General features: G+C 54.3%; 1 protein-coding gene across 5 annotated transcripts; it reads right to left on the bottom strand.

The window, feature by feature from the left end:
• Positions 1 to 3,936: 3,936 nt before the first annotated feature.
• CPLX3 (complexin 3) lies at positions 3,937 to 9,318 on the bottom strand. Of its 5 annotated transcripts, none has more exons than XM_068144230.1 (4): positions 8,346 to 9,318; positions 7,709 to 8,241; positions 7,323 to 7,410; positions 3,937 to 5,164 (listed from the first exon to the last, which is right to left on the bottom strand). In XM_068144230.1, exons 2-4 carry the CDS (start codon positions 7,867 to 7,869, stop codon positions 4,940 to 4,942), a joined length of 474 nt encoding a protein of 157 aa, XP_068000331.1. In that variant the 5' UTR covers positions 7,870 to 8,241; positions 8,346 to 9,318; the 3' UTR covers positions 3,937 to 4,939. The 5 variants fall into 5 exon arrangements, with proteins under 5 accessions (XP_068000331.1, XP_068000332.1, XP_068000329.1 ...); XM_068144231.1 differs by having other exon boundaries at positions 7,709 to 8,164; XM_068144228.1 differs by having other exon boundaries at positions 7,709 to 8,450; positions 8,851 to 9,318.
• Between the last annotated feature and the right edge of the window lie 10,404 nt (positions 9,319 to 19,722).

Genomic DNA, 19,722 nt, shown 5'->3' with positions numbered 1-19,722 from the left:
GCTTTGAGAGCCGCTGCCCTCCCCCGGCCCGTGGCTAGCGCGGAGCCGGCGGGGCTGGCTGAGCCGCCCGGCCGCGGCAGCCGGCGCGGATAATCGCATCTTGCCTTCACGCTCTGCCGGAGCCGCAGCCTTTTGAAGCTGGGAGATGCTCTGGCTTCGTCCCCGGGGTGGGGGGTGACGGAGCTCGGGGTGCCCCCGCTTTGTGTCGGATGTGAGGTCGCCTTCTGCGTCAGGGCTCGCAGCCCGAATGCCACCGCGAGGGCTGAAAAGGGAAGGAGGCGCAGAGAGCAGCGCGGGGGTGGCCTCGGTCACTCGGTGTGGCTTTGGCCGCCGTGATCTGGCCATCCTTACCCGCTGGTGTCACGGCAGAGCCTTGTGGGGACGTGTGTCACAGAATGCCAGGATGGAAAGGACCCCAAAGATCATCTGGTCCAACCTTTCTAGGTAATGGTAGAGTTGAAATCATAGAATAGTAGTGCTTGGAAGGGACCTCTGAAGATTGTTAAGTCCAACCCCCCTGCCAAAGCAGCATCACCTAGGGTAGGTCACACAGGAAGACATCCAGATGGCTCTTGACAGTCTCCAGAGAAGGAGATTCCACAGCCTCTCTGGGCAGCCTGCTCCATCACTCTTAGAGTAAAGAAGTTTCTCCTCATGTTCAGGTGGAGTTTCTGTGTTCCAGTTTGTATCCATTGCCCCTTTTCCTGTCACAGGACGCTACTTAAAAGAGCCTGACCCCTTCTGCTTGTCCCCCACCCTCCAGATATTTATAAACATTAATCAGATCCTCTCTCAGGCTGCTCTTCTCCAGGCTGAACAGCTCCAGGTCTCTCAGCCTTTCCTCCTCAGACAGGTGCTCCAGTCTCTTTGTCATCCTCATAGCCTCTGTTGGACACTCTCTGGCATCTCCCTTTCCTTCTTGAACTGGGGAGCCCAGAACTGGACAAAATGTTCCAGATGTGGCCTCACCAGGGCAGAGTAAGAGGGAGAGGAGAACCTGCTTTGACCTGCTGGCCACACTCTTCTTAATGCACCCCATAAATGAGCTGGCCCAGCGCCCTCTCAAGCTGTCCAGTGTAGGGGAACCCTCCCTTCCCTTGGGAGACAATTCCAAAGCCCAGCTGTTCTCATGGGGGAAAATTGTCTTCTGGAGTCCAGTTAGAATCTCCCCAGGATCCTGCCTCCTCACACTGTCCAGCATCGCTCAGGGGGTGGCTTTTGGGTGGGGACTGTCACCTGGAGAGGGGCACAGGGCTAGCAGATGCATTTGTCACCCTTCTTGTGTCAGCCTGTGGGTTACTCGGTGACGTGAGTTCAACCACTCAATGGGCTTTACATCAGGAGGGGGCTGGGGGAAGCTGGGTCAGTGTGTGGAGCCAATCCTGGGCTCTCCCCCGAGCTCTTTAATCTGGATTAAAGCCGCTCTCTGGACCAGTGATGCTGGGGGGCGGGAGGGATGGGGCCATCCCTTCCCTCAGCAGCTCCCAGGAAGGTTTAATTGCCTTCAAAAAGAAAACCAAAGCACTGAGTGGAGTCAGCAGAGATTTCCCCTGCTTTGGTGTCTCTGTGCTTTAGCAATTACTCATTCAGGGCTTCATCCTTTGGGGAAACCACTGGCATCATCCCACACTCACTAGTGAAAAGGGGGCCTGATCCTGCACCTGGCTACTGAGGGGTTGCTTCATGGCTGCTGCAGGAGGGCAGGAGCTCTGTCCACCCACATGGCATTTATTTCTAAGCTCCAACACCTAGCCAGGTCTTGCTTGGACAGTCTTCCCCCAAACCTGGCCCTGCAGGTGCCCTAGGGAATGAGATCAGTGTAAAGGGGTGGGGGGAAGGACACAACAACGTTTTGGTTTAATTCACTCAGCTCCTTTAGTTTAAAGTGGTTTAGGCCCTGTGTTGATGCCTGGAGCAGTTGTGTGGCATGCAGGCAGCTGGGATGCTTGCCTGCAGGGACACTTAGCTGCAGGGATGCTCTGATGCAGGGATGCTCATGCAGAGATGCTCTGATGCAGGGATGCTTAGGTGCAGGGATGCTTTGATGCAGGGATGCTTGGCTGCAGGGATGCTTAGGTGCAGGGATGCTCTGATGCAGGGATGCTCCTGCAGAGATGCTCTGATGCAGGGATGCTCATGCAGAGATGCTTAGCTGCAGGGATTGTTGGCTGCAGGGATGCTTGGTTGCAGGGATGCTCAGGTGCAGGGATGTTTGGCTGCAGGGGTGCTCAGGTGCATGGATACTTGGATGCAGGGATACTCAGATGCATGGATATTTGGATGCAGGAATACTTGGCTGCAGGGTTGCTCAGGGATACTGGCAAACAGTCTGCCTACCCCTTACTCCCCCCATCCCAACCTCTCATCGCAGTGTGGGGATCTGGGCCAGCGACGGGAGCAGGACCCCGGGCTGGGAGCTTCCTCGGGGCTCTGGCTGCTTTTCCAGGAAGGCTGTGCTGGGAATGCTTTTCCAGGAAAGCTTTGCTGGGAAGGAAGGCTTTGCTGAGGTTCACTACATCGTGGGGCCGGGCAGGGGGAGCACGTGCTGCTTGCTTTTCACATGCCTGGGGGTCATGGAGCCTCCTAAAATAAACCCACCACGCTTCACGCGGCCTTCTCATGGGGGCACGTGGGCCGGGGAGGAGGCTGAAGGTCCATGGCTGGGGGAGCAGGGGTGAGGAGGAAGCAGAGAGAGAGGGTCGAGGCTGCCTGCTGGTGGGGTTACACTGGTTAAAGGTGAGGATGACCCAAAGGGCTGCATGCTTCAGCCCCATATCCCGTCTCCTTCCCCCTACTCTGGCTGGGATCCTGCTGGCCTGCAGGGTGTTTTATTGATCACGCCTTGCCATCAGCTGGGGATTTAAAAGCCAGCCCAGACTGGAGGGCTCAGCTTGGTCAGTGCCTGCTCTCTGCTATCCCTTTCCTGGTGGGGGATTAGATGAGCTTGGGCTGATCCTCATCAGGTATGATCTCCTTCCAGAGCTAAAGCTGCTTCTGCCAATCTTCCTTTGCCTTCCTCACCAGCCTCTAGCACCATGTGGGGTTGGGTTAGGGCCCTGCCTGGGGCAGATGTCCCCAGAACTGCTGGTGAGGGTCTATGGGGCCAGAGAACAGCTTGGACCCTGGGGCTGGAGGGTTGCAACGATTGGTGTCACCGTGGGTAGAGCATCCTGCTGTAGTTTCTCAGGACTACCTGGCCCCAGCATGGTATCACTACCCGTGAAAGCAATCCCCTTGCTGTGGCAGGCTGAGTGTGGCCTCATCCAGCATCCTCACTGTAGTAGTAGTAGTAGAAGTAGTAATAATGATAATAACAATGATGATGATAATACTAATAACTGAAAAAAGCAGCAGCTTCCTTGCACCCTGCCTTTTCCTGGCTCCCCTGCAAAAGCCAATCTCACACTTGCTCTGCTCCACTGGGATCTGAAGCAGTACATTCCCAGCCCGTGCCAAGTTTTCCCAGGAAGCCTCACCACGGGAGCCCACCAGGATGCCGACAGGCTGGAGCAGCTCCATCTTGAAGTCCCATCTGTCCTTAGCATGGTCTTGTCCCCACAGAGACTTGTCCTTGCTCAGAGCAGGGCTGTGGACGCCCTGCAGTGCCCATGAGACTGAGGCGAGGAGCTGATGAGGGAGCTGAAAGCTTTGGACTAAAATAGCCCCAAAATCTGTGAAGTCTGGGGGGGGGTTGTTCGCTTTTAAACCCAGCTGGTGACAAAGAGCAGCTCGTCGTGTCCCTTCGCTCCCAAGCACGGCAGAACACCTGACCACAGCTGGCCCTGCCACGTTCTTCGGGGTGATGCTGCAGGAGGTTTGTCCTGTGAGCTCCCATCGCCGCTCCCACACTGTCCCCCCACCGTGAAGGGGATGTGCTTGACCTGCCTGCACCCCAGCACCTTGTCCAGGCAAGGACTGCTCGAGGAGAGAAAGGAATGCATAGACATCTCCTGGTATTTATTCCACCGGTTATAACAGTACCGTGGCACGGGGACAGCATAGGAGGTGGAGAGGAGACACTCAGCTGGGCACAGCACACAACCACAGCACAACAGACAAGGAGGAGGAGGAGGAGGAAGATGAGGAAGAGAGGTTTTTTTTTTTTTCCCTTTTTTTCCCCCCCCTTATCACTTTATTCTTCTCCCAGAAGGAACAAGGATGCAGGTGGATCCCACCGTGGGAGAGGGCGAGTGGTGCCACCACTGCTCTGGGGAAGGGCTGGGGGAGGTCAGATCAGCACCCAGGAGGACTTTTTCTCCTCTCAGACTTCATCCCTCTGGTCCTCAGCACCCCCCTTCCCGCTGGGCTAAATGGGATCATGTAGCAGGTCCTTCCTGGCTGGCTCCTTGGAGAGGGGACCTGAAGGGCGAAGTAGTTGGTGTTCCTTGCAGGGACGGGATGTTATTTCTCATGTGATGGGTATGGGATGCGGGGGGGCAGGAGGGGGCGCATTTCGTGCCGTGCCTCGTCCTTGCAAAGCAAACTGGAGCCTCCCTGTCGCTCTCAGGAGGCAGAGACACTGTGTATGGCTGTTGTCTTCTCATGCTGACACGGTTCAAGAGCACTCCAAGGTTACCCAGGGCTTCCCTTCCCTGCAACCCACTCCCCTCCAGCTCTTGCTAAAGACACCCACTGCCCCGGGCACAGGAGGAGACGTTGTGGTATGGTGGGGAGGGAAAGCGGGGGGGGCGGTGGAGCTCCTGCCGGCTCTCTGCTCTAACCTTACCCCGGAGAACAAAACAAAAACCACACATCAGGGACATCTGGGTCAGGGACTTGAGGCTTCACGCGGCTCAGAAGGAGGACCCGACTCAGACGAGGCAAGGGTGACAACATCAGTGGGGTCCCCGCTGCAGGCAACAGCCACCGCCAGCCCCTTGGCTGCATCCCCTCCCTGCTCTCCCCCCGTCACGCTGACGGCAGGGGGGGTTCTGCCGGCTCACATCACGGCGCATTTCTCGGCCGATTGCTTCAGGTCCTCTAGCGTGGCTGAAGCTTTGTCTTTCAAGGAATCAAGGTCCAGGTTCTGGATGTTGCTGAGCTGGCCGATCACTGAGTTCTTCTCTTCTTCCTCCTCGTTGTCCTGCTCGATCATCTTGGCCAGCTCCTTGGGCAGCTCCACATCACCTCCCACCAGCTGGATCTGGTTGTCGTCTGTTTCGTTCTGAAAGGGGCCAGGAGAAGATGAAGTGTGTGGGAGGGGGGGATGCTGCAGGTGGGAGAGCGGGGGGTTCTGGAGACACTAAAGACGTTCAATCTTCACACTGTATGGCCTTATGGCTGTCTTCTCTTGTTAAGGCCTGTGAGGTTTAGTCCCTGAGGCTCAGAGCCAAGCTCATGCTGTGGGTAGGGTGCTGGGCCAGAGGGCACACGGCTCAGCGGAGCCTGGGCGCATGCCAACAGACCCTCAAGAGCTGCGATGAAAACCTGAGTGTGCCAACATGGGTACAAACGGGCTTTCAGCTCACGTTGGAGTGGCTGGGGAGGTTAGGTACCAAATGAAGCTCCACATCTGCCTAACGACAGCGCCCACCAGAGCTGGGGGTCAGCTCCGAGCTAGGGAGCCACAGGCAAGGCTGCCAAGAAGGATCAGTAATGAGCAGAAGAAACTTGTCGAGAGATGAGAAGGGACAGCTCAAGCATGAGAAAGCAGCAGAAGGATTGAGGGGGCTGGATCTGAACAAATCCCCTTTTCCCCTGGAGAAAATATATATATATATATATAAAATTCTCCAGCTCTTTTCTGCCTTTTTCATGCTTTTGGCAGGGGAAAGGAAAATAAAATGAGATAAAATGAAATCAAATAAAACCATTTGAAAAAACAGATAAAATAAAATGAAATTAAAATGAGATAAAATGAAATTAAATCAAATCATTTTTGAAAATAGATGAAATAAAGTGAAATAAAATGAAATAAAAAGAAATAAAATAAAATAAAATGAAGTAAAAAATTAAAATAAAATAATAAAAACGAAACAAAATGAAATAAAATTAAAATAAAACAAAACAAAACAAAATAAATTGAAATAAAATAAAATAAAATAAGATAAAATAAAATAAAATAAAATAAAATAAAATAAAATAAAGTAAAAATTAAAATAAAATAATAAAAATGAAATAAAATGAAACAAAACAAAACAAAATAAATTGAAATAAAATAAAATAAAATAAAATAAAATAAAATAAAATAAAATAAAATAAAATAAAATAAAATTAAATTAAACCAAAATAAAATAAAATAAAAGGAAGTAAAAAATAAAATAATAAAAAAAGAAACAAAATGAAATTAAATAAAATCTAAACAAAATAAAATAAAATAAAATAAAAACAAAATAAAATTAATTAAAATGAAAAAATGAAATGAAATGAAATGAAATGAAATAAAATAAAGTAAAACATTAAAATAAAATACTAAAAATTAAATAAAATTAAAATAAACCAAACCAAACCAAAATAAATTGAAATAAAATAAAATAAAATAAAATAAAATAAAATAAAATAAAATAAAATAAAATAAAATAAAATGAAATAAAATATAAACCAAAATAAAATAAGATAAAATAAAATAGGCTCCTCCAGCTGTTTATTCCCTGGCAAGAAAAAGAGGAGGTGGGGAGCAGTGGGGGGGTGCATCCAGGCTGGCTGAGCACCATCAGGCAGCATGAAGAATGTGGCATGGCTCTAGCTGACCTCTCCCAACTAATATTAGCCCTGCTCCAATTTAGAGCATTCAGCGCCCAGAGAGCTGCTGAATGAGGGGGTGGGCTTGGGGGGGGGAAGAGCTTGTGGTGACTCCAAGAAATGACTGAATTGCCCCTTGATTAAATTGTTTCTCGTGAATCACTCATCAGGAGGAAATTCCGAAATTGGAGGCGAGGTGGGAAGTGTTTGCCAAATAATCCAGGGAAGGGGAGCTGGCTAATCCAAGATGAGAGCTCCGGCTCCGCTCCCAGCCACAGGGCTGGGAGTCTGGGGTGAGGGTGGCTTTCCCTCCTCCAGCTGTATTCAGGAGGCAAAGGAGAGGAGCAGTGCGATCAAGCGAGGCAGAGAGGGTGTGCTGGGGGTCCCATTGTTTGGGGCTGGTGGCTTGTGGCGCTCAGGGGGGCATGAGAAAGGGCCAGGATTTGGGTTGGAGGATGTTTTCAGGGGAACCGATTTGCACTTTGTAGCTCGAAACCTCACCCAGCCCAGAGGTTCCGGTGCAGGTCCCTTCCCTGCAAAGCAGGGGTGTTAATTGTCCTCCCCCCCCCCCCGGCCCCATCCACCAAGCCCCCCATGAGGGCAGCCCTGTGTGCCCCCCAGCAAGCCCAGCGTGGCTGTACCTTGGGGAGTCTGTACTTGTCTCTGAAGTGGGACCTGACCGTGGCCCTCTCCGCCTTGCGCTGGGCAAACTGAGCATCTCTCTCCATCCTGCGAACCACATGGGGCAGTTACCAGCAGCTGCTACCCACCCCCGTCCTGGGCTTTGAGCATCTCTCCCAGCCCTCCTCCCAACCCCATCTCTCTTTCCCCACATTTTCCTCCCACCAGGGCAGCCTGAGAGGAGAAAACAATCCCATCTCCCTGGAGAGGAAGCGGATTAAGGGATTAGGGGGTTCATTAAACTCCCTCATGGTTCCCAGTGCTTGTTCTCCTCCAGCATTCCATGAATGGGGTGGGGGATCCCGGGATCCAGCCTGTCCCAGTACCCAGGGCCAGTCACACTCACTTCTCCTCCACCAGCTGCCGCTGATACTCTTCATACTCCTCGCGGGTCATGCCCTGCGCCTCGGCCGGAGACTTCTCACCCTCGCTCTTCTCCTCGCCACCCAGGCCACCTGTCAGGTTCTTCAGCTGTCCCCCCACCATGCTCTTCACCATGAACGCCATGGTCGTGGTCCTGAGGGGCCGGGAAGCCCGGGTGCTGTGGTAGCTGGGGTGCGGAGCTGCTGCCGAGCTGGGGTGCTGGGAGAATCAGGGTTAATGGGGAGCTGGGAGAACCAGGGGGAATGGGGAGATGGGAGAACCAGGGGGAATGGGGAGATGGGAGAACCTGGGGTTAATGGGGAGCTGGGAGAACCAGGGGGAATGGGGAGCTGGGAGAACCAGGGGTTAATGGGGAGCTGGGAGAACCTGGGGTTAATGGGGAGCTGGGAGAACCAGGGGGAATGGGGAGCTGGGAGAACTGGGGGAATGGGGAGCTGGGAGAACTGGGAGAATGGGGAGCTGGGAGAACCTGGGGTTAATGGGGTGCTGGGAGAACTGGGAGAATGGGGAGCTGGGAGAACCAGGGGGAATGGGGAGCTGGGAGAACTGGGAGAATGGGGAGCTGGGAGAACCTGGGGCTAATGGGGAGCTGGGAGAACCAGGGGGAATGGGGAGCTGGGAGAACCTGGGGTTAATGAGGAGCTGGGAGAACTGGGGGAATGGGGAGTTGGGAGAACCTGGGTTTAGTGGGGAGCTGGGAGAACCTGAGGTTAATGGGGAGATGGGAGAACCTGGCATTAATGAGGAGCTGGGAGAACTGAGGGAATGGGGACTGAGATTCTGAGAGAACTGGGGGAAATGAGATGCTGGGAGAACCGAGGTTAAAGGAGAGTTAGGATTCTAGGAGCAGGGGAATTAATGGGGAATGGGCTTCTGAAAGAACTGAGGTTTATGGGGAACGGGTTCTAGGAGAACCGGGCTTAAAGGAGAGTTAGGATTCTAGGAGAACTGGAGTTAATGGGGAAAGGTGCTCAGGGGTACCAAGGAGCAGGGAAACAGGGCTGCTGAGTTACTGGGGAGCCGCGGAAATCGGTCTAAGAGCGAGGTGAAGTGCCGGGGAGCAGAGGTATAGTCAGTGCCGGGGTGCTAGGAGCAGGGAGTTACCGGGAATCTGGGATGCTGCTGGTGTGAGTTCCTGGAGAGCCGGAGCACCAGGTTATTGAGGAGCCGAGATCCCCGGGAGTCAAGATGCTGAGAGGTGAATTCCCGGGATGCCGGGCTACTGAGCTTCTGGGAAACTGGGGTGCAGAGGAGGCGAATTCCAGCGGAGAGGAGGACAGCGGAGACGAGTTCCCAGAGCCGGGATGCTGTGGAGGTGAGTTCCTGGAATGCCTGAGTACGAAGCTCCCGGGAAGCCGAGATGGGGTGGCGGTGAGTTCGCGGGATGCCCAAATACCACGTTACCGAGGAGCCGGGATGCTGCTGACCGGAGTTCCCGGGGACCAGGCTGGCTGGGCTGCCGGGGGCTCAGCGGGGCCGCGCCGCCTCGTTGCCCATGGCGGGAGCGGAGCAGAGAGGAGCAGAGAGGAGCGGAGCGGCGGGGGCTCTGCAGCACCGGGGCACGGACAGCTCCGGTGTGTGAGCGGCGGGAACCGGCACCGCCTCCCGCCCGGCCCCACCACCCCCCGCCCGGCAGAGAGGCGGAGCCGCCGCCCCGAGCCACACCCGGGGGCACAGAGGGTCCCTCGGCTCCCGCTCTCCGGTTGAAAGGACCCTCCCGAGCCCCCGCGGAGCCCTCTCGCCCGGAGGACGCCCGGAGTCCCCTGGCCCCGCAGACAGTGGCTGCAGGCAAAACCCCACACTTCCAGCCCCAGGGCACCAGGAATGGATGGATGGATGGATGGATGGATGGATGGATGGATGGATGGATGGATGGATGGATGGATAGTTGGTTGGTTGGGTGGGTGGGTGGATGGATGTATAGGTGGGTGGGAGGGTAGGTGGATGGATGGATGGATGGATGGATGGATGGATGGATGGATAGTTGGTTGGTTGGTTGGGTGGGTGGATGGATGTATAGGTGGGTGGGTGGATGTATAGGTGGGTGGGTGGGAGGGTAGGTGGATGGATGGATGGATGGATGGATGGATGGATGGATGGATGGATGGGTTGGAGGGTGGGTGGGTGAGTGGGTGGATGGATGGGGCCATACTGGGGGCTGCTGTGAGCATGGACACCACCACACCATGCCTTCTACTAGCTGGGGGACAGATAGTGATGACCCAGGGTGTCGGACAAGATGACCTCTGAGGGTCCTTTCCAACTCAGTGCAATCTCTGAATCTTGTGACCTCAATCTGGTTTATCCCATGGCGAGGCTGTGCTGGAGACAACCCCCAGCACCCTCTTTTTTCCACGCCCTCCCGTGGGCATGGCAGGAGGGAAAGCCGGGATTTAGCCATATGGACCCCACACGACTCACAACTGTTGTTTGCTCGTCGATCTCAGGGCTCGCTCCTCTCTTTCCTAGTGACATTAATGATATTAATTAATAGCTAAGCTGCTCTCAGCCCTCACTGATGTGCCAGAGCCGGCCCAGTGACCCACGCCTTCATCCCTCACCTAAATCAGGAGGCTGAGGAGGGAGCAGACACTGAGTCCATTGCATAATCCCCACTCTCCTGGCTCCCATCCTGCCCCCGCTCCTGCCATTTCCTCTGACTGCAGCCACGAGAGAGAGGGCCTTGGGGAGGGAGCAATTAATGGCATCAGGGATGCACCTCCCTTCCAGATGGCCACCCTGGCTTTCACAGACAATTCTCCTTTCCACCCCCCCCGCCTTCTCTGCTCGGTGAAAACCCAGCGTGGCTGCAACCCCCAATCCCAGGATTGAGGGAAATAATTTCATTGCTGAAATATAGAGACAAGCTCTGCAGATTAAAATGATGGAACAGCTGGGAAGAGACAGCAGAAAGTGAAAAGAGGGTGGAGGAATCAGCCTGCCTTCTCCACTCCCCCTCCCCCACCCCCCCCCAACCCCTCCACCTCACCCAAGGTAGCATCAGACAAAAAAGTTGTCGTTATAAGAACACAAAAAATGGAATCCTTTGGGATTTTGGGGCTGTTTTTATTTATTGGGATGATAACCTAGTCAGCAGTTAGGCAGTGAGCCCCTGCTGCCAGGGATCAGAGCCTGCTTTTGGAAGTCACTCACTTCTGTTTGAACACACTCGCTCCCAGAAGGACGTTGAGGTGCTGGAACATGCCCAGAGAAGAGCTGCAAAGCTGGGGAAGGGTCTAGGGAACAGAGCTGGTGAGGAGCAGCTGAGGGAACTGGGGGTGTTCAGCCCAGAGAGGAGGAAGCCTAGGGGAGACCTTCTGTCTCTCTTGGTGTGCGTGTGTGTGTGTGTTGATCTCTTCTTCCTAGGAACAAGTGACAGGACAAGAGGAAATGGCCTCAAGTAGCACCAGAGGAGGTTTAGGTTGGACATTAAGAGCAATTTCTTTCTCAAAAGGGTTGTCAAGCCCTGGAACAGGCTTCCCAGGAAGGTGTTTGCATCACTTCCCTGGAGGGGTTTAAGATGTGTGATGTGGTCCTGAGGGACGTGGCTTAGCAGTGGACTTGGTAGTGCTGGGGTCATGGTTGGATTCAATGGTCTTGGAGGTCTTTTCCAGCTTTCACTCTATGAAGGAGGATCTGTCCCAGTGAAGGCTCCCTGGGGCTCCAGCTAAGCCTTGGAGGATGAAAGGCCCTTGGATGATGCCAACAGCTCCCTTGAGTTCATCTGAACATCCAGATTGCTCTTCCACACAGCCACAGGGCTGAGAGAGAGACTCATGCCAGGCACAGGCAGCACAACTCCAGCCTCACCCGCAGCATCTCCCTACTGCTCAGATATCCCTGAGGCTGTTGCCTGCCCTGAGCTGGCTGCTCAGGAGCCATACCAACTGTTAGAAGCAGTGGCTTTTTCTTTTCACACCGACCTGCAGCCCCCTTAAGCGTTTTCCCATGGCCAGCCCATGGAAAATGAATTCTAACCCAGAGGGAGTTTCCACAGCCTGCTTAGAAACAGGCTGAGAGCCCCAGGCGCTCTGCAGCCGTCCTGCTGCCAACAGTGTGTTCAGGTTCTGGCTGTCAGTCAGACAAGGGCTGGATGAAAAGAGGGGCAGGGAGAAGGAAAACCATCCCTGACAGAGCAGCTCTGCCCTTGGATGCTGGGCAGGTTGGAGCCTCGGGTGGGTTCAGAGCTGACTTTTGACGCGCCTGGTCCTGGGAGCTTTGCTCAGTCTGGATTTCTGGCTGAGCGTTCACTAACAGTAAGAGACTCGAAGTCAGGACCGATTTTTTCCAGCTGGGTTAGATGGGTCAGCTACCATGTAGCCTTCCTGTCTGAGAAGCGAGAGAGAACAGCTCCTGGTGAGCAGAAATGCTTGGCCAAAGCAGCCGTGGTGAAAACAAGCACGTGGTGACCAGCAGCCACTGGCACCCAGTCACTCGTGGCAGGAATGGTCACTCATGGCAGGGCTGCTCACTCACCAGGAGACAGCAATGCCCCACAGAGGAGGACCATGAAGGTGACCTTTGCAGCCTCTTGCAGCCCTAGGTGCTTGGGCAATTGTTTTTGTAGGGATAGGGCAAAAGCCAAAGGCCCTCAGGGCAGATCTGGCAGCTGCTGGCAGCTCCTTCAACCCCCCTCCACCCTCCCCATCTCTTCGGGACCTCAGGCTCTTCCCACAGAGAGTGGTGTCCCATCTGGAAGCAGACAATCAGAGGATGCAGCATGCTGCTGCCAGAGCCCACCACGATGCTTCAAGGTGGTTGATTCCCCATTTGCTTTACTTTGGGCAGCAGAACTGCTCCTTATCCCTGGAATATATTCAAGTAAGAATGACTCATCCTCCCTCCCAGGACTCTAACCTGCAGTAATGAGATGGAAATCCTTGCATGACCTATTATATTAGCTTATGCTATATCACACATCTCCGTGGATTAGACAGGAGGGAGATGAAACGTCCTCCAGTAGCAGGCAGCCTCAGTGGAAGTTAAGCAGATCCTCTTTCAGCATTGACACCTGATTTGAATAGGTTCCTTCTGCTACAGTGAGAGGAATCTCTTCAGCTCTTCTTTCCAGGTGATGAGAGAACTGCCTCCAAAGCCACAGCTGGAAGCTCACCCGTCCACCAGCGATTCATCTCATGCTCCAGGGAACCCTTCCGGGAGGGACACACAGAAGTGGCCAGGGTTTCCTGGAGTTATTCCCGTAGGTTGCACAGGGAGAGGGAAGGGGCTGTGACCTTGAGTTGCAAAGTGTGACAGCTTGAAGGCCATCAAAGGGCAGCGACCTGATCCCTGTCAGCCTGAAATCCAGGGGGACACGGAGGTTTAAACCTCTGAAGAGCCTGAGGAGGTGAGTTAATCCTGGAAAGACATCTGTGTGTGTGCTGGAGCTACAACGGGGGAGGACAGGAGAAGGCATTTCTGAAGAGAGCAGCAGCCTCTCTGCCTGCACTTGGCAGCTGATTGTCACTTCTTGTGATGGGGAGAGGCACTGCAAACACAGGGACCTCCACACTCAGCTCTGACCCCCGGCACAGAGGAGCAAGGTCATCTTTGCTCTTCCCACCTGCTCCTGAGAATGCTCCCACAGGATGGGGACAGGGGTACCAGGCTGTGCCCATCGCTGCCACTGCTCCAGGCACACGGATAAGGCAGGGTGACATCTGTCCCTTGGTCTGAGCACCCCCTGGGCAGCCAGCTGCAGCCAGCTGTGGTGAGGCTCCTGCCCTGGGGATGGTGAGGGACACCTGTCTCCTTTCTTTGAGGTCTCCACCTGCAAGAAAAGCAGGAGAGCAGCCACTGATTAAACCTCAGAGTTGATGCTGAAACACCTTTTTTTTCACCTCCTAGAGCAGCTGATGAAAGTCTGTTGTGTATCCTCACAGCTTCCTCTTGGCTGGAGGAAGGTAACTGTGGTGGCTCTCAAGAAGTAAAGAAAATGATGAAGCACTGGGACCTGGAAGGGGAAATGCAGAGGGACCTTGAGGGGGAAGAGCCTGGTTGGAGGGTCCCAGCACTGTTCTGCACCACCACAAGATTCATCTGCCAAAAGGTCAAGTTCAAATATAGAATCATAGAAGCAGTTAGGGTGGAAGGGACCTTTCAGATCATCAAGTCTGAATGTTGGCTGTCAGGTCAGCAATAAACCATGTTCCTCAGCCTCATATCTACACAGCTTTGAAACCCCTTCAGGGATGGTGGCTCCGCTGTCGCCCTGGGCAGCCTGTTCCCAGGGCCTGACAACCCTTTCAGGGAAGAAACTGTTCCTCATGTTCAGCCTAAACTTCCCCTGGTGCAACTTGAGGCCATTTCCCCTTATCCTGAGGTACTGAGCACAACGTGCCTTCAGAGGGCAGTGGCTTCTCTTCTGCCCAGCACTCCTTGAGGTAAAAGTGTCATGAACAGAGAGAATAAAGAAAGTTCAGGGTAAGTGTGCTGTCAGACAGCCAATGAAATCACTTTCTTCTGCGTCACTTTCTTGGGCGTCGTTAAAGCTAACCCTGTCTGGAGCTGCTCTTGGCTGAGGAAGATGAAGTGCAGTGCAGCATCCAGCTTTGCATGGCAATGACATCAAAGCTGCCTTTTGGTGACCCAGGGAGGCCACTTCACTGGCAAGCCTTCCTGCTCCTATAGGAGCTGGCCTCTGAGGTCCCAACATCTCTCATCGTCGCCTGAGGACAAAGAAATCCTCAAGGAGGGCTTGTTGGTGCTGTGCCTGTTTGATATGGAGCCTTAATGACACTCAGAGTGATACATCCCATAGGCTGTGTATGGCACAGGTTATATGACACACAGGTTATATATCACATAGGTTATGTGGCACATAGGTTGTATATCACACAGGTTATGAGGCACATAAGTTATACATCACGTAGATTATGCAGCACATAGGTTATATGGCACATGGAATGGAATGGAATGGAATGGAATGGAATGGAATGGAATGGAATGGAATGGGATGGGATGGGATGGGATAGGATGGAATGGAATGGAATGGAATGGAATGGAATGGAATAGAATAGAATAGAATAGAATAGAATAGAATAGAATAGAATAGAATAGAATAGAATAGAATAGACCAGGTTGGAAGAGACCTTCAAGATCATCACATCCAACCTATCATCCAACACCACCTGATGAAGTAAACCATGGCATCAAGCACCCCATCCAGCCTCCTCCTAAACACCTCCAGTGATGGTGACTCCACCACCTCCCTGGGCAGCACATTCCAATGGGCAATCACTCTCTCTGTGTAGAACTTCTTCCCAACATTCAGCCTAAACCTCCCCTGGTGCAGCCTGAGACTGTGTCCTCTTGTTCTGGTGCTGCTTGCCTGGGAGAAGAGACCAACCCCCACCTGGCTACAACCTCCCTTCAGGGAGATGTAGACAGCAAGAAGGTCTCCTCTGAGCCTCCTCTTCTCCAGGCTAAGCAACCCCAGCTCCCTCAATCTCTCCCCATAGGGCTTGTATTCCAAGCCCCTCACCAACTTTGTTGCCCTTCTCTGGACACCTTCCAGCAAGTCAACCTCCTTCCTAAACTGAGGGGCCCAGAACTGGACACAGGACTCAAGGTGTGGCCTAACCAGTGCAGTGTACAGGGGCACTGCATAGGTTGTATGGCACATAGGTTATATGTCACATAGGTTGTATGGCACATAGGTTATGTATCACACAGGCTCTATCTATCACATGGGCTTTATATATTACATAGGTCATATATCACATAGGCTCTACACCAAGTGATGCATCACACAGGCTATGTGGCACATGCCAAGCCATGTAATGAGTCTTTAATTTAGTTTAATTTAATTTAATTTAATTTAGTTTAGTTTAGTTTAGTTTAATAAGCAACTGCTGCTCCATTGGACCCCAAGCTCTGGTGTGTCCCTGTGCCTGCAGAACAGCCCTCAGCAGGGATGTTGTTGCCTCTGCTTGTGGCAGGGCAAAGTGGGGCTGGAAGGGAGGGGTTGCCAGGTCCTTCACAGGGCCGTGCCCAACCCTTCTCTTTCCCAGTAGGTACCAGCTGCATGGGTTGCTGTTGCTAGCATTAACTTGCTGAGGAATGCCCTACCCAGTTCTGGGTGTGCACACATGGACCTACAACCCCCACACCATGGGCACAACAAATTACTCTCTTCAGACTCCTGCAAGCCGAATACCCCCAGTGCCCTCCATGCCCAGGCAGGTGTAATGCCAGCCCATGGAAGGGGTCAAGCCCTCCCCATTTATTTCTGGGCAGGGGGAGATGTGACAGCCAGGTATCCTGACAAGCCCAGCACATCTGGCTGGTTGTCCTCCTCCTCACCCTAGGGTGATGTGGAGAGCATCCCTTGGGAGACCCTAGTGAAGGGAAGCCATGACTGGGGATGCTTCTGAGGTGCCCCCTCAGTTCTCTCTGAAGCTGCTTGTCCCCATCATAGTGGCTGGCTGAGCAGGGGGCTGGAATTAGGGTTTTTTGGAGGGGCTGGGTTGAGCTGGAGCTGGTCCTGCTGGAGCTGTGTGCAGCCTCTTTCCAAGGGGATGGGGGGATTTGGGAGTGCTGGGGGTGCATTAGCAGAAGAGGAGGGTAACAAGGCAGGGGAGCAGGTCAAGGCACAGACTAGGGTGATTATTCCCACACATGCTGGGCAGAGGGATGCCGTTGGAGGGGTGAGGAAGGCGAGGGACAGGGTTGGGGTTGCGAGGGGGCTCCCAGGGCAGAGCCTGCACCCGAGCAGTGACACAAATACAGCTGGGCAGACACACAGAGCATGTAAACAGGCACATGGGGAGCCCATGTGCTGCTCCGCTGCCGGTGCTGGAGAGCAAGCCCGGAGCAAAGGCACACGCCGGCCCCCGCCGCACTCACACGGCCACACGCACGGGTTTGTCCCACGGGGGATCTTTCCAGCCTTGCCTTCATTTCCTGGAGTGCTCCGAAGGAAGGGGGGGGGGGCAAAAAAAAAAGCCAGAGAGTGGAGCTGGAGAGGTGAACGGCACCGAAGGGTGACGGGAATGGCTTTGTACATCGCGCTAAAAATAGTCCTGGTGATAAAGTCACTGGTGGAGGGGGGAGGAGGTGCAGGCAGAGCACAGATGCTGGTGAGGTCTGCTGGGGCTTCGGGAGCCCGCGCAGCGAGGATGGAGCAGAAGGAGCCTTGCTGGGCCCTAATTAGAGCTGGTAATTTGCTCCAAGCAGCACTGAGGGAATTAAACAGCGGGCAGCTTGGGGAGGGGGTGGGGGGAGCCCTTCCGGGCACATTACACCCCCTCCTTTTGGGATGGATGCTTTGCAAGCCTGGGAAACGGGAAGCGGCCAGCGGGTTGCTGCAGCTGGAATTGCGCTGGGAGCAGATGGGAGCTCTGGCTTCCTTTGATGAGAGCCCGGGTTTGTTGTTTGTTTAAGAAGGGGAAGGGTCTCCACGTCGCTGGGGATGCAGGGAGGAAGGCAGGGCTGTGGAGAGGGTGCTCAGGAAGAGCCAAAGCCAAAGGGAAGATCCTCAACGTCGAGGTGGTGGCTAAGGAACGGCAAAGCACTTGTGACTTTAGAGATTGCCCTTTTACCACCTGCACACCAGGTCAGCACTGCTTCCAAAGCACTCTCCAGCCCAGCTGGCCCCTGCACTACCCAGGGATCACAGAATCATGGAATGGTTTGGGTTTGAAGGGACCTTAAAGAGCATCCAGTTCCATGGGCAGGGACATCTCCCACTATCCCAGGTCGCTCAACCTGACTTTGAACACCTCCAGGGAGGGGGCATCCACAACCTTCCTGGGCAACCTGTTCCAGTGTCCCATCACCCTCCTAACATCTGAGCCAAATCTGCCCTCTTCCAGCTTAACTCCATCCCCTCTTGTCCTGTCACTACAAGGGGGCTGCTGAGCTCCTGTCTGAACTGGGCTCCTGCTCAGTGGTGCAGAGGCACTGCCAGAATTGGAGGCAGAATTTCTGGGGAGCTTTTACAGCCCTGTTCCCTGGTCCCCCTTGCACACCGTGTATCCAAGGCACAGGGCTGGGCAGGATCTGTGAACACTCCAGCAGCAGGAATCGCTCCCTGCCTGCTGCTCCCCATGATGATTCACACCACGAACTGGAGGCAGGATGGGAGCTGACACAACTGGGCCCAGTGCCTATCTCCTTGTCGCCGATGGGAGAAGGAGGAGGAGGAGAGGGACACGTTGTGAGCCAGCCCCTGAACGCCACAGTAGCCCCTGGGCGTCACGCAGGAGCCAGCAGCTTGTTCCCTCTGCCCATGCTGGTGCACCAAGTGCTGAGGGTTTGGAAGCAGCCCCCAAATCCCTGGGGAGAAATATCCTGGTGGAATACAGGCTGTCCTTGGCTCTGCATCACTGGGCAGTAGCCCAAAGTGGGGGTGGGCCCAGAAACAAGAATCAGGAGCAAGCAGCCCCTCTGTGGGGGAAACTGAGGCAGTGGGGGCAGGAAGGGCTCGGCAGGGTTAAGCTCCCCTCCTCCCAGTGAAGAAAGGGATTTCTTCCTGCAGTCCTCTCTCAGCAGCCGCCAACTGCATCCTGGAGGATGCTGAGGATGTTGGTGTGATACCAAACATCCCCCAGACGCTGCCTTGCTGCCCGTGAGGCCTGGGCACAGACCCAGAGATGGACAGCACAATGCTACTGCAAGGCAAAGCAGAGGGCTCCATCTGTTTTGGCCAAGGGGACTGGAGGGGATGCTCTGCTGGACCGGACCAAACCTCCTCCCTGCGTGCTGCTGTCTACCATCGTGTGAAGGTGCTGGGTCCCTCTCTCCATCTCCAAAGCCACGTTTCTTGCTGGCTTTGCCTCTAAATGACTTTAATCTTCATAAGCCCCAAAAGTAAAGCTGCTTATATGGCTGGAGTGCTGGTAGGAATGGGAAGGGGGGGATGTGGAAAAGAGAAGAGGGATGTATCCCAGGGGAAATGCAGCCCTACAGTGGGTCAGGCTCCATCACACCCCTGCCCTGTCCCCCATACACCCTGAGCTCTCGGTGCGAGGCGACCAGGGGCTGCTGCCACCTCCCCTCTGCACCAAAGGGCTGTGTCTCTCCATCCTCCTTGCCACCCATCCCACCCAGACCTGAGCTGTGCCTGCACTTCCAGCACTCCCTCCCTGTTTTTTCCATCTCCTCCCAGGAGGAGCCTCGGTCCCAAAGCAGACAGAGGGCTCCCGACTGCAGCTCGCACCCCAGGCAGCCGGCGAAGCCGGAGCCCTGCGCATCGCTTAGCACTGAATAATTCCCCACGGATGAAGGGAACTATTTTAAACCTGCTGAGCCCTGCCTGCCAGACACCACCTCCACCCAGCACCCTTCCAGACAGCTGAGACTCTGGGAGGATACTTCCTTTAGGGTGGGGGAGCCCAGGACACAGACATGGTCCTGCTGCACGGCTCCTTGGCCGAGGCAAGCAGGGTGAGGAATAAGGTCCACAAAGTCCATGGATCAGTCCCAAAATGCATCATCAGATCTTCTGCTACCTAGTCCAAGCAGTGCCAAGGGTGGAAGATGAAGCCTGGTTTAAAGGGGAGCTTGGCCATCACTTGGCAGGTTCACCACTGTTACAGCCTTGATAGTTCTCATGAGTGGGGTAGCGCCAAGCCATGCCCAGGCTGCTCACCCTGGCTCTGTGGGGACCCTGAGCAGACATGGGGGGGAGGGGAGGGGCTGTCCTTACCTCATATGCTGACAGGGAAACCCAGGACCCCTAAAGTGCTTCATCCCCCCACCTGGAGTTGCAGAGCGTAGTTGGAAGCCTGTGGTGCTCCCCAGAGGTCAGGACTGTGGGTCAAGTCTTGTCCCACATCAGCCCCATGGTTGAAGGGACAGAGTGGACCCTCAGCCACTTTGCTGATGGTACCAAACTGCAAGGAGTGGCTGACACCCCATCAGGCTGTGCTGCCATCCAGCGTGACCCAGACAGGCTCCAGAGCAGGGTGGAGGGGAACCTCACGAAGTTCAACAAGGGCAAGTGCAGGGTCCTGCACCCAGGGAGGAACAACC

The sequence above is a fragment of the Melanerpes formicivorus genome, unplaced genomic scaffold (assembly GCF_026170545.1).
Source record: "Melanerpes formicivorus ecotype bairdi unplaced genomic scaffold, bMelFor1.0.p_v2 SCAF_10, whole genome shotgun sequence".
NCBI lineage: Eukaryota > Metazoa > Chordata > Aves > Piciformes > Picidae > Melanerpes > Melanerpes formicivorus.
The sequence above is the reverse complement of the archived record's forward strand: the minus strand, read 5'-3'. Positions and strand labels throughout refer to the sequence as shown.

Bases quoted from the DNA above. Each gene is read 5' to 3' on its own strand.
- CPLX3 (XM_068144230.1), bottom strand. From the start codon at position 7,869: ATGGCGTTCATGGTGAAGAGCATGGTGGGGGGACAGCTGAAGAACCTG. The intron at 7,411-7,708 runs GTGAGTGTGACT...TGTGGTTCGCAG, and splicing joins CGGCAGCTGGTGGAGGAGAA to GATGGAGAGAGATGCTCAGT. The intron at 5,165-7,322 runs GTACAGCCACGC...GGCCCCTTTCAG, and splicing joins ACAAGTACAGACTCCCCAAG to AACGAAACAGACGACAACCA.